This window comes from Hemitrygon akajei, chromosome 1 (genome assembly GCF_048418815.1).
Source record: "Hemitrygon akajei chromosome 1, sHemAka1.3, whole genome shotgun sequence".
NCBI classification, from domain to species: Eukaryota; Metazoa; Chordata; class Chondrichthyes; order Myliobatiformes; family Dasyatidae; genus Hemitrygon; species Hemitrygon akajei.
In genome coordinates this window covers 125404525-125418959 of record NC_133124.1, presented here as the reverse complement: position 1 = coordinate 125418959, position 14435 = coordinate 125404525, and the positions used below count along the sequence as shown (strand labels likewise).

The window sequence follows — 14435 nt, the reverse complement described above, 5'->3', positions numbered from 1 at the left end:
CAAAAATAGTGCTTACATTTTTCTTACTCCCAATGTCAAAAAGCACAGAAAATGTTAGAAATATTCAACAAGTCTGGCAACTTCTGTGGAGACCATAATAGAACTAATACTTGGGCCAATGCTCCTCCTTTGGAACCTTTGCAATAGGGGTAAGCAAATGTTAATTAGAGTAGAAGTTGAGAGGATGTTTCAAATTGTGGGGAGTCTAGTTCCAGAGGTCCCAGCCTCAGAATAGAAGAATGTTCCTTTAGAACAGATTTTATTTAAATGGAAGTTGGTGAATTGGTGGAATATTTTGCCACAGATGGCATTGGAGGCCAAGAAATTGGGTATATTTAAAACAGAGGTTGATAGGTTCTTGATTTGTAAGGGCATCAAAGGTTACAGGGAGAAAACAGAGGAAAAAGGTTGACAAGGATAATCAACCATGATTGAATGGCAGAGCACTCTCAATAGGCAAAATGGCCTGTTCTATTCCTATGTCTTATGGTCTTAGACATAAGATATTGGAACAGAATGTATGAACACTTCACTTGGGCAGTCAACAGGGTTTCATGAAAAAAAGACATGAAGCTTAAGAAATCTATTTAGTATTTAAGAATAGTTTAACAGACAAAAATAAATGAGTGGCATGTATAGCTATTGGAAAGCTGCAGAGCTCCATGCTTGAACATCAGTTATTTACATTTCCTATTGAGTCAATGAGGGATATTCTGGAATAAATCCTAGTGTTGTGACAAGATAATGCCAGATGGAGAAAATAAGCAATGAGGCAGATGTTTTCAGAGGGATTTGAGAGGGTTCCTTGAATGAAGGTTTTACCAAGTTGATCTGCAAGTATAGCAAGCAATAAAGAAGTTAAAAGGATATGATGGTGCCTACTGCAGGACTAGAATAATTACATTGGATTTTTGTGAGGTTATAATTTGAATACTGTATAATTTTCGTTTCCTCACTTAAGGATAGTCTGAGTTTGAGTTGAGTTTTTGAATGTGATACAGCACGTAGAATACATTCATAAAGGAATGAAAGATAATCTTAATTGAAACATATTACTTTGAAGGTTTTAATAGGGAAGCTATAGAGAAGAGTATCTTTTGATTTGAGAGCGAAGAACTGGAGTGTCATGGCTTTGGGATAAGAGATTAACCATTTAGGACCAAGATATGGAATACCTATGCATTTGCATGGTTGGGCATTTTTATGGATGTTCAGTTACTGTGTCTTCATCACAATTAAGATTACTCAAAGTAATATAGGAATATATTAAGGTTAGGAACGTAGAGTTGACATAGTTAAACAGTGACCTTATTGAATGGAAGAACAAGTACTCTTATTTCTTGTGGTAGGTTTACTATACATTCAGTGGACATTTTATTAGGTACAGCAGGTATCTAATAAAGTGGCCACTGAGTGTATGTTCATAGTCTTCTGTTGTTGTATCCCAATATGTTCAATGTGTTGTCCATTACAACATGACCAGTGAGTCTTACTTCAGTGGTTGGTAAGTTGCTGGAGAAGATCCTGAGAGGCAGGATTTATGAACATTTAGAGAGGCATAATATGATTAGGAATAGTCAACATGGCTTTGTGAAGGGCAGGTTGTGCCTTACAAGACTGATTGAATTTTTTGAGGATGTGACTAAACACATTGATGAAGGTAAAACCATAGCTGTAGTGTATATGGATTTCAGCAAGGCATCTGACAAGGTATCCCATGCAATGTAAGGAGGCATGGGATCCAAGGGGACATTGCTTTGTGGATCCAGAACTGGCTTGCCCACAGAAGGAAAAGAGTGGTTGTAAATGGGTCATATTCTGCATAGAGGTCGGTGACCAGTGGTGTGCCTCAGGGATCTGTTCTGGGATCCCTACTCTTCGTGATTTTTATAAATGACCAGGATGAAGAAGTGGAGGGATGGGTTAGTAAACTTGCTGATGGCACAAGGGTTGGGAGTATTGTGGATAGTGTGGAGGGCTGTCAGAGGTTGCAGCGGGACATTGATAGGATGCAAAACTGGACTGAGAAGTGGCAGATGGAGTTCAACCCAGATAATTGTGAGGTGGTTCATATTGGTAGGTCAAATATGATGGCAGAATATAGTATTAATGGTAAGACTCTTGGCACTGTGGAAGATCAGAGGAATCTTGGGGTCGAGTCCATAGGACACTCAAAGCTGCTGCGCAGGTTGACTCTGTGGTTAAGAAAGCATACAGCGCAGTGGCCTTCACCAATTGTGGGATTGAGTTTAGGAACCAAGAGGTAATGTTGCTGCTATATAGGACCCTGGTCAGACCCCACTTGGAGTACTGTGCTCAGTTCTGGTTGCCTCACTACAGGAAGGATGTAGAAACCATAGATAGGGTGCAGAGGAGATTTACAAGGATGTTGCCTGGATTGAGGAGCATGCCTTATGAGAGTAGGTTGAGTGAATTTGGCCTTTTTTCCTTGGAACGACAGAGGATGAGAAGTGACCTGATAGAGGTGTATAAGATGATGAGAGGCATTGATCGTGTGGATAATCAGAGGCTTTTTCCCAGGGCTGTAATAGCTAGCACGAGAGGACACAGTTTTAAGGTGCTTGGAAGTAGGTACAGAGGAGATGTCAAGGGTAAGTTTTTTTTACGCAGTGAGTGGTGAGTGCGTGGAATGGGCTGCCGGTGACGGTTGTGGGGGCGGATACGATACGGTCTTTTAAGAGAATCCTGGACAGGTGCTTGGAGCTCAGAATAATAGAGGGCTATGGGTAACCCTAGGTAATTTCTGTAAGGACATGTTTGGCACAGCTTTGTGGGTCGAAGGGCCTGTATTGTACTGTAGGTTTTCTATGTTTCTATGATTTTCTGCACACCACTGTTGCAAATATGTGGTTATTTGTGTTATGGTCACCTTCCTGTCAGCTTGAACCAGTCTGGCCATTCTCCTCTTGTACTCTCTCATTAACAAGGCATTTTTGTCCACATTACTCTTGTGTGTGAAAATCCCAGGAGATTAGCATTTTCTGATATACTCAGACCATTCCATCTGGCACCAATAAACATTCCATGGTCAAAGTCACTTAGATAACTTTTCTTCCCATTCTGAAGTTTGGTCTGAACAACAACCATTAACCATGACTGCATGCTTTTATGCATTGAGTTGTTGCCACTGTGATGGTATTGGATTTGCTGACTGCAAAGTTCTAAACTCAAGCGAAGACTAAGTCCTATCCGATATAAATAGCTGCAAATACTCTTACTAAAGGAAGATTATACTGTAACTACCCAATCATCAAAGACTAGTTTACTTACCCAGTTATTCTCCATGTCCAAGCTTAGCTGCCAATACCCACTACTCAAGCAATGGGTCCTCTCTTCCTACCAAGGAGAAGATACTTCCAGCTAACAGAGTAGTTTAAAACACAGTTTATTTATTTTCAGTGTACACATTTAAATCCAAACAACATTCTCAAAACACGTTTAAGTCCAAACAACATTCTCAAAATACATTTAAAACTCACAGAGAGTTTCTATTTTACACATTTCCAAATTACAAACCATTTCTAAAACACAAAGCATTTCAAAAGCATAAAGGATTGCCAAAACACAAGTATAATTTCTATAAACTGAAAAGACTGCAGATGAACGAATCATCCGTCACACAAACCGAAGCCAGGGGAACTTATTCTGGCACTTAGGTGACTTCAAACATGTATGATATTTCCGCAGATACCCTTTTTTAAACAAGCAGTCTAAAAGTTTGTTGGAGACATAACTTTACAACATTTGCTAGGAACTAACCTCTGAGTACATATAACTCCCAACTATAAACACATAGTCATTTGATATTCTAAATGATATTATCCATATGTAAGAATCCCTGTTAGCTTGTCTGTTGTGATACAAGCCAAATTAAAAAAACCCAGTGTCTTATAATGCACCTCTTTGAGCAGCAAGACAGGATGCCAGGAACCAGCAAGTCTGTGCTATAAACAGACATTGTTTGCAAAGCTGTGCTTTTAACTTCAAGTTGATTAATGATTGCCATTTACATAGTTAGAACTAAAGACTGGCTCCCGTTTACGACCAGAAACTAAACAATTGTTTGGCCTTGACAAGTGGCAGCTGCTGTGTTTAGAAAACGAGCTTTGCAAAAAACCAAGCGAATAGTCATCACAGCATTCAATTGGCTGATTAGATATTTGCATTAATGAGCAGGTGTTAAGGTGTGCATAAATAGTGACCACTGAGTGTATACTGCAGATTAAATATATCAGTAGTGAAAGAAGAGATGCTTAATGTAGCTAATATTTTGCAGCCTCTCGGGTAACTTTCAGTAAGTACCATATGTAATCAGTAATAAGAGAAGAAATTCTTAGAACTCCCTCTTGTTTAGTGTTGGGCGCATCCAAGTGTGAAACAGACTAAGGTTATAATTGTGAGAAGACGTTGATGAGGGCGGGTCGGGGTTCGAGACATTTTCTCCATCAACTCCTCCACCCCATTCCCAAAATGTTCTGTTGATCCTTGATTTAAATAATTTTCCATGTAGTACCTTTGTAATCAGGCCTGGTAAATATCCACAAGAAATATCTTTGGAGTACAACAGAGATGAGCAGTTGATTTCCTTGCATAATACAAGAAATGCTACTTGGTCAATAGAATGGCCTTGTCTTTCAGTAGCTGCCTAACATCCCCATTCCATGTGGTTCTGGAAGGCAGCTGATAGCCTCCTGACGTTGCATCCAACATGAGTCCAATTACAAAGGGCGTCCAGTAGTCGCAGTTTTGCAATGAAGATGACCGACACAAAACTTTCAGTACAAATTGGATACTGTCATTTGTGGTTGAAAGCTTAGCTTGGATTTGTTTGATTTGAGTATTATCAAAATACGATTTTTCTAACCAATATTGTAGCAGCATGTGATTGCAACAAGTTACCCGGACAACAAACATGGAACTTTCCACATCGTCTTCATGCACTGTGATAGAAAGATGATCCGTGTTGTGTGATTGAGCCATGAAGTGAACCAGTGGGAATACCTGTGCCTGTAAAACATCAGTGTTTAGAATTATCTGGCCAACGAAAAGTGGGATCAAATGAAATCATTTCTGGATTACAATCAGAGATAACCAATATGTTAGCATCCTTTGAATCTTATGTTGCACAAATGTGCTCGTTACAGATTCTTAATAGAAATAGCATATATTCATGGGTTAGACCATAAGACACAAGAGCAGAATTAGATAATTTAGCCCATCGAGCCTGCTCCATCATTGCTAATTTATCAACCCTCTTAACACATTGCTCCTGCCTTCTCCATATAATCTTTGACACTATTACTAATTAAAAACCTATCAACCTCCACTTTAAATATACCCAATGACCTGGCTTCCACAGCTGTCTGTGCAATAAATTCCACAGATTCACCATCTTTGGGCTAAAGAAATTTCTCCTCATCTCTGTTCCAAAGGGACGCCCCTCTATTCTGAGGCTGTACCCACTGGTCTTAGACTCCCCTACTATAGAAAACATCCTCTCCACATCCACTTCAATATTTGGTAGGTTTCAAAGAGATCCACCCTCATTCTTCTAAACTCTGGGGAGTACGTGCCTAGATCCATTAACACTCCTCATATACTAATCCTTTCATTCTCGTGATCCTCAAGTGGGCCCTCTCCAATGCCAGCATATATTTTTCTTAGATAAAGGGCCAAAACTTGCCTGCAGCAAGGCAACTAATATAGACTCCTTTACTAAACTTGGGCCACAAAGTTGAGGAAAGTGTAAGATGATGATTGTGCAGCAAAAGTAAGAGGTAAGTGTCATTACCATTTATCATGTTACCTAAAGGATACTTGTGCTTGTAATGCATGAAGCATCATTAACCTCAATTTCATTTTGATACCAAAATTTGTCTCAGAAATGGAAGTGCCACGTAGAACTAAATAGAATCACGGACTTTCAGAAATGAATGATATATAACTCAGCCTAAATTTGAAGAACAGAAGAAAATCTAAAAATATTAATAAATTTTATTTGTAAATGAGGTAGTACTTTTCACTGGTTTGTTTAGAAATGACAGAATTTAATTTGTAGTTTGTGATTTGATGGCTCATGCTAAATTGTTCAAGTTCAGCAAGAGAAGTTTCAAAATGCATTTGAGGTTAATTTAATGCATTTATTTCAAAGTGACAGCAATTTAAGTATTAAATCATTTTAAAGATTTAAGTGAAAGCTTTTGTTTCTTAAAGCTGTTTATTGCATAGAGGAGAATAGCACAGAACAGGCCACTGGCTGAACCAGTGTTGTGCTGAACCAGCTGAAAGGCAAATTTTATTATTTGTCCGTGGTTATTTTCAATGTTTGCTTTTGTTGACAGAGGAGTTAGAGCTGAAAAAAAAACATGTAGTTAGCAAAAATTGTCTTTATTAGTATCAATTTGTGGGAATGATAAACACTGCACATTATTTTATTCCCATGGTGACTTTAGCTCCCCCCATTCAGACATGTTCCTATTTTTGGTCAACTCTACATTGACATAGATATCCAATCCTCCTCCACCCTCTCCACTTTAAAACAAACTTATTTTCTTCTCTTTTCTAGTTTATTCTGAAACATTAATTTCTCTTTCCACAAATGTTGCCGACCTGAGAGTTGCTTCCAGTTTTCTATTTAAGATTTTCAGCATCTGCTATTTTTTTAAATTTTTAGTTTATAGCAAGGCTTCTGACTCTTACTAGAAATATCATCCAGAATTTCACCACCTTTTGGGTTTTTGTACCTGCTTGGACATTTTATTAATACATAAACATACCTCAAGTTGTTTTGGTCCCCCACAGTTTGCAGCTTTTTGTCATTTGGAAGATGTTCTTTTTAGGTCCAGATGTAGATTTTGCAATTCAAAGTCATTTTTGAAATTATAATTTTGGTCAATTCTACAATGAGATAAATTTCTTTCAGCATAAGATGTGATCAATGGAAAAGATTGCATACATAATAAACCTGCAATTCGATAATTATGATAAATATGGTTCACTTAAAGATTTAGACACAAGCTGTAGTTTACTCTCTAGAAATCCATCTTGGGTTGCAACATTTGTCATTCTCAAATCCTGCTGATGGTTTACCTTTCTATTCTCTCAGTCACCATCTTAATGGGTAGTTTCCTGCCTTAGTACGTCTGCTCCTGAAATGCTTGTTCACAACCTTGTCATTGCTAGACACGTATTCCAGCCCTGCCTAGACACCCTACTGCTACTTTACTCTGCAAATCTTGGTGTATTCAGATACTGGTCCTTTCCTCCATTGAGTCCTAATTGACTGTCCCTACTTACCTATGATGGTTTCCAATTGTGCAGGATTTCAAATTTAACATTCACATACCTGCAGCCAGTCTTCCTTCCCCTGCCCACCACACCCCACCTACACACCCTTTGAATTCTCTGAAAAGGACAACCAACCCTCCGCCCCTACTTTATAAAATTTCTGATCAAATGAAGGAGTCCACAGATAATTAATCCAACAGTATTTCCCCTCTTACCCAGTGGAGGAGAATCAGACTGCTTTTACAACTTAACTTCAGTTTTAAAATATTTACATTTTATTTTGTCTGATTTGAATCAGCTCTCCAGAATCTCTTGTCTTTAAGGAACATTCATTTCTTATATCATGCCAGCAACACCTAGGGAACATTACGTCACAACCTTTTCCCTCTTCCTTTCCAGTCCTGATGAAGTGTCTCAGCCCAAAACATTGACTGTTTATTCCTCTCCATAGATGCTGCCTGACCTGCTGTGTTCCTGCAGAATTTTGTGTGTGCTGCAACTGATCATGTCTTTATTCCATATTCACATATCTGTAATAGCAAATTTGCTTTGCATTTTTCCCTAGAATTTTTCTTTTCGCCCATCCCCACAACCAAAGGCAGTTCAGTCAATAGTACCTTCACTACCAGCCTGGTTAATGTATTTGGCACGAATCAGACATCAGGCATTTGACTACAAAAACCTTAATTCACACCCACTGCCTTTTGGGCCTTCAGTCTTCCCATAAAATATTTGAAGTAATATCTTCCAAAAGCTAATTATGGAACTACCTACCTGATTAAATCTGTTGAGACTACTTTTTTATCCCACTTCACCAATCGGGAGTTGACTCAACCCGACAGTTTTATTTTAGTACGTTGGCTGGTCTTACTCTGTTGACATGAACTACGGTACTTCCTTTCCAGTTCTGTGCATGTACTGGCCAATGAGCTTCATCCATGAGGAGCGCAGACTTCCGTAAAACTGAAAGAGAAATTTTTGTTGGTCTGTGTATACTTGAACATGTAAAGTATGAGCTGTGCAAATTCAAATTTACAAAACCAAGTATTAAGAGGTGCCTTTTTGTTATTGAACAGCTTAGTAGGCCTGTTTTGTATAAGTCATGACCTAGATAAACTGATAAAGTTTGGGTTTATTTTTGGAACAATAGAAACAGGAGAGTGTCATTCAGTGATCATTGTTGGTCTAACTTTACTCGCTAACTTGTATTCAGTAATTCCCTCAATATCTTTGGATAGCAATAACCTGTTGATTTAATATAAATATTAATTGACATTATCCACTGCTTTGTTTGTACAAAAGTACCATTCTTCTGTCACCCTTGGTGTGTGTAAGTATTTAATTTTTGTTGATTGCCTAGTTGTAATTTTAAAGTTTCATCCCTTATTCTAGACTCCCCTACAAAGACAAAAACTTTATCTTGTCCATTCCTGTGACCCTTAAGTTTTTTTTCAAGCGCCGTTAGTGCATCTGAATATCTATCCTGGGCCCAACACATTGATGCAGTCATGAAGAAGGCATACCAGTGGCTGTATTTCATTAGGAGTTTGAGAAGATTTGGTATGTCACCAAAGACTCTAGCAAATGTCTACAGGGATACCATGGAGAGCACTCTGACTGGTTACATCACTGACTAGTATGGAAGGGCCACTGCAAAGGATTGAAAAAAGCTGCAGCAGGTTATAAGTTCAGCCAACTTCATCATGGACATGTGCCTCCCCACCATCGAGGGCGCCTGCAAAAGGCAATGCCTCAAAATGGTGGCGTTCATTATTAAGGACCTACATCACCCAGGACATGCTCTCTTCTCATTATTTCTGTCTAAGGGAAGGCACAGAAGGCTGAAGACACACACTCAACATTTCAAGAACTTCCCTTTCACTATCAGATTTATGATTGGGCGAAGTTTTTTAGGAGCTGAACTAGAAAATGTTGAAAACGATAGGTTATTTACTAGATCAAACTATTAAAAATCCAGACAACGAGGTTCTGAAACTCTGAAAGCTTTTAACTTTTAACTGAAAAATCTTGCAGTGGCAATATTGACAGTATTTTCATTAACATGTTCATGAAAGGCATTGTTTTCAATGGTGAACTTAATCGTCTAATTATAGGAGTAGACTTCCTGATGAAACTAATGCTACACATATAGTTCTCCAAACAACCATATACAAGCTGGATATAAAATATTTATCATCATTATGCAGTAGCAATTTTCTGACTGAGAGTGAGTGTGTTTTCCTTTCCTTGATCTTTTATCAGAGTTTATAATTCCATATTTACATTTCTTCTGTTATAAATAAGGTATAACAATACTATTTGGAAATGATGTTTTTCAAGGTTTTTTAAATTTAACATTAATAATTTTGAGCAGGTTTTCTAAAATGCTTCATTTATTTCAATCTCTGTTTTACTTTTATTCATAATAAACAATGAATACACATAAATAAGCAACAGGACTGATATAAGTGATTTTAACTTTCCACATATTGACTGGGACTCCCATATTGTAAAAGAGTTTGTGAGAATGTGTTCAGAAAAGTTTACTTAATCGGTACATAGAAGTCCCTAGTAGAGAATGTGATACAGATCTCCTATTAGGGAATGAGACAGGGCAGGTGATAGAAGTTTATGCAAGGAAAGACTTTGCATCTAGAGATCATAATGCCATTAGTTTCAAGGTAATTATGGAAAAGGATGGGTCTGGTCCTTGAGTTGAGATTCGGAATTGGAGAATGGCCAATTTTGATGGTATCAGAAAGGATCTACCATGTTTGGATTGGGACAGGTTGTCTTCTGGCAAATGTGTACTTGGTTCGTGGGAGTCCTTCAAGAGTGAAATTTTGAGAGTACTGAGTTTGTATGTTCCTGTCAGAATAAAAGGCAAGAATAACAGGTTTATGGAGCCTCAGTTTTTGAAAAATGAGGTGCATAGCAGGTATAGAAAGGCTGGAACAAATGAGGGACTCAAGGAGAATAAGAAGTGCAAGAGGACACTTAAGAAGGTTCAGTCACTTTGTATTCAAGATGAGAGTAAATTGGATTAGACAATTGCTTCACAGAAGAAGCCAGAGAGTGGTTGTCGATGGTTGCGTCTCTGACAGTAGGCCTGGAACTTGTATGCTGGATCCGTGGTTGTCATCTTTATCAATTACCTGAATGATAATGTGGTAAACGGAATCAGCAGATTTGCAGTTGACACTAAGATTGGGGTGTAGTGGGCAAAGAGGAGGTCTATCAAAGCTTGCAGCGGGACCTGATCCAGCTGGAAAAATGGGCTGAAATGGCAGATGTGGGATTTAATGCAGACAAGTGTAAGGTGTTGCACTTTGGGAGGATCAACCAGGGTAGGTCTGACACAGTGAGCAGTAGGGCACTGAGGAGTGTGGTAGAACAGAGGGATCTGGGAATACAGTTCCATAATTCCTTGAAAGTGGCAACTCAGGTAAATGGGGTGGTAAAGAAAGTTTTTGGCACATTGGCCTTCGGGAATCAATGTACTGAGTACAGGAGTTGGGATGTTATGTTCAAATTGAGCAAGACATTGCTGAGGGCAAATTTGGAGTATTGTATCCAGTACGTATTTATTGTTACTAATTCATTCATCACTTACCTACAAGAAAGATTAAGTATGATTGAAAGAGTGCACAGAAATTTTATAAGGTTGTGATCTTGAGGACCTGAGTTATAAAGAAGTTGGCTTAAGGTCCTGAGTTCTAGGGAAAGGTTGAATAGGTTGGGACTTTATTCCCTTGGACAAAGAAGACTGAGGGGAGATTTGATAAAGCTAAAACAAAATTATGAGCAGTAGAGCTAATGTAAATGCAAGAAGGCTTTTTTCACTGAGGTTGGGTGAAACTACAGCTAGAGGTCATGGTTTAAGGTTGAAAGATGAAATGTTTAAAGGGAACATGAGGGATAACTCAGAGGGTAGTGAGAGTGTGGAACGAGCTACCAGCACAAGTGGTAGATGTGAGGACAATCTCAACACTTAAGAGAAATTTGTATAGGTTTGTGGATGGGCCGAGGTTTGGAGGGCTATGGTTCAGGTGCAGGTCGATGGAACTAGGTAGATTAATGGTTTGGCACAGACTGGGGTATGCTTGTGTGCTGTAGTACTCTATGACTATAACACCTCAGTTTTCCCTTTTAAAAGTATATATTTATTGTTACTAATTCATTCATCAATGATATTCTCTGCACAAAATTACCATGGCAAGTGGGAAATTTTTTTAGAAAATTATCTCCGTTTGGACACACACTCTCCAGAAAGTTCACCACCTCTGGTCTTCTAGGTGTATTTGACAATGGAGTATTGCAACTGAACCAAATGCACTCAATATCCCAGCTATTTCCTAACATTTGGACACTTGGAACACTGATATTATTTTTCCTTCTCGTGTCTAAACAGCTGAGGCTGAAGAGCTATTCCAGCTGAGATCAGCATAGAGTTCAAACAGAACCATAGTTTTCTTTTTCTTTAACTTAGTAATGAGAATATTTGCCAACTCTGCTGATGAGCACAACTTTTTTTTCAAAGAAATAAGATATTTTACTATTTTTACTATTAATCTTTGAGTTTGGTTATGGAAAAAGACACAGACTTCCTAAATATTGAGAAAGAATTTACAAAGCTATTAAAATTGCCAAATTAATATCTGTGATAAAGAGTATTGTGTGCCATATGTGAAAGGCTAATAGGCCTTTTCCATTCCAATTTTCTTACGTCCCCCTTGCTCACCTAAATCTTTATATTCTACCCTCATCTCGTCACCAAACAGGGCACCAAGCATTGGGAGTAGGTAGTATTTCATGCAGACTCAATATCTTTGATTAAGGAAATAATGTTTAACTTATTCTCAGCTTTTGTTTTAAGTTGTAATTGTGATGACTTGAGTTCATTGTCAAAACTGACCATTCAATTCAACTTTTCTCCCCTCAGAATATGAAGATGGAGACTTGTCTTCATGGGTGAATAAGGAAAGATTCTTGGGATATCTTTACATTGATGCTTTCACTTTGTATGAACTTGCAGATACAGGTACGCTCTCATTTCATTTCTTTGTATCGGACTTTTAATAGTAAAATATTTTAAACATTTTTTTAAATTTGAAATGGTTCTGGATAAAATTGCAATATTTATATTTGATTTGCTGCTAGGTTTATATTTGTTAAGCTCGTACTATAATTTTCTGATACCTGGAGTGTGAGGTACAAGTTGCATAGAAACTGACAGCTGGACTAAGTTAACAAATGAGAGAAGTATTAGAGCATTAATGTAAGTGGTTCACCTTGGTTAAAAATGACAAGTGCTTTGAGGAAACTAAATACACTCAGTGGCCACTGAGTGTACGTTATGGTCTTCTGCTGCTGGAGCCCACCCACTTATAGGTTTGACATGCTATGCATTCAGAGAAGCTTTTCTGGTCACCACTGTTGTGACACCTGGTTATTTGTGTTACTGTCACCTTCCTGTCAGTTTGATCCATTCTTCCAATTATTCTCTGACCCCTTGAACAAGGCATTTTCACCCACAAACTGCTGCTCTCTGGATGTTTTTTTGTTTCTCGCACCATTCTGTGTAAACCCTAGAGACTGTTTGTGAAAATCCCAGGAGATCAACAGTTTCTGGATAATCAAGCCAGTCCATCTGGCACCAACAATCATTCCACGGTCAGAGCCACTTATATAACATTTCTTCCCATTCTGATGTGTGATCTGAACAACAAGTGAACCTCTGGCCATGTCTGCATGCTGTTATGCATTGAGTTGCAGATTAGATATTTGCGTTGACAAGCAGGTGTACAGGTGTACCTGAAAAGGTGGCCACTGACTGTATGCAATGGGAAGTAAGGTCTTTAACAACCCTGAATTCTTAGGTCCTTTTCTGTAGGGAAACATCACACAGCTATGATGAATTGTTGTGAGGTAGCAAAATCTCACTACCTCTCTTGTTCATCTCCTAATCTCTTAAATAAGTAGTGTCAAGTTGCCTTAGCAATAGAAGGGAAGTAAGCTAAAAGCTCAAAACACAAGAATTGGTGAAATATTATTTTCTTTGAACAGGTTGTGTGATATTTTGAAAATATCCATTTTGGGACAGTTTAACTCTTAAATGGAATGAAATCAAGACTTTGTATTATGAGCATTGTAACACATCCAGTGAATACCTTGTTCATGTGTGTTTATACCTGGTTAAAGTTACTGTCACATCCAAATTTATAGGACATCTTGGAATTCAAATCAATTTTATTATCACTGGCATATGTTGGAAAATTTGTTGTTTGTTGTTATTATATATTTAAATTAAATAAGTAGGACAAAAATAGAGCTAAAAACAGTGAGGTAGTGTTCATCAATTGGATCATAGTCCATTCAGAAATCTGATTGGGGAGGGGAAGAAATAATCTGCAAAATGCTTTTTTTTTGTCTATCCCATGACTGCTTTCTGCAAAGTTGAGCAATATTTAAAAATAGAAATGGATTGACCAGCATTGGTTGAGGTAATTTATTAATACAACTGTTTAAAATTGACTTATAGTGACCTAAATTATAGTTGAGTGGGTTTTATAAATCATAGGACCTTTTTGATGGACTCAAGTAGTAGAAAATAGTCAGAGAAATATTTATGGTTAAACAGTAATTATAAAAGAATCAAGAAAAATAGTGATGACTTTAGAAAATTAAATGAGAAAGAAGGCAGTCATTTGAAAGAAATTTGGGGTGTCACAAAGAATTGAACAAGATCAGTAGACAGCAACAAAAAACTGTATTCAATGACAAAGTCAGTGTTGGCCATAAAGTAATCCACACGTTGACTGAGACCACACAGGTCTAAAAAAAAGTTTTTCTCATGCTATGGGTGTAATGCATTGAATTGAGGTGATTTGATAGTTAAATCATTTGATGCAAATAGTTTTGGTTCAAGAGAACCCTGTGAAATAATGACTGCATGATTTCTTCAGGAAAACTTGTGGTGGTTGCTGTGATCGATGGCAAGAATTCATCTGACGAACATGCTAGGTATGATTTTTTGACCTTCCACAACGGTTATAAACTTTAAAAGAATTGGGAATTAACATTCTAACTGCTTCTAGACATACTGTACTTTGTTTAAAAGTAATTAG

General features: G+C 37.8%; 1 protein-coding gene and 1 long non-coding RNA gene across 4 annotated transcripts in view; one reads left to right on the top strand and one right to left on the bottom strand.

Annotated features, from left to right (window-relative positions):
• Positions 1-14435, top strand: part of LOC140730741 (protein disulfide-isomerase TMX3-like) — a 119642-nt gene that overhangs the window by 81749 nt on the left and 23458 nt on the right. For both annotated transcript variants that reach the window (XM_073051589.1, XM_073051580.1), the window contains exons 10-11: positions 12251-12349; positions 14274-14331. In XM_073051589.1, coding sequence (XP_072907690.1) covers positions 12251-12349; positions 14274-14331 — 157 coding nt within the window. The remainder of the gene's footprint in view (positions 1-12250; positions 12350-14273; positions 14332-14435) is intronic.
• LOC140730750 (uncharacterized) overlaps positions 3429-14435 on the bottom strand; it is a 42321-nt gene continuing 31314 nt past the window's right edge. For both annotated transcript variants that reach the window (XR_012099670.1, XR_012099672.1), the window contains exons 2-4: positions 8083-8271; positions 6798-6918; positions 3429-5028 (exon numbers count right to left, since the gene is read on the bottom strand). This is a non-coding gene — a long non-coding RNA (uncharacterized lncRNA). The remainder of the gene's footprint in view (positions 5029-6797; positions 6919-8082; positions 8272-14435) is intronic.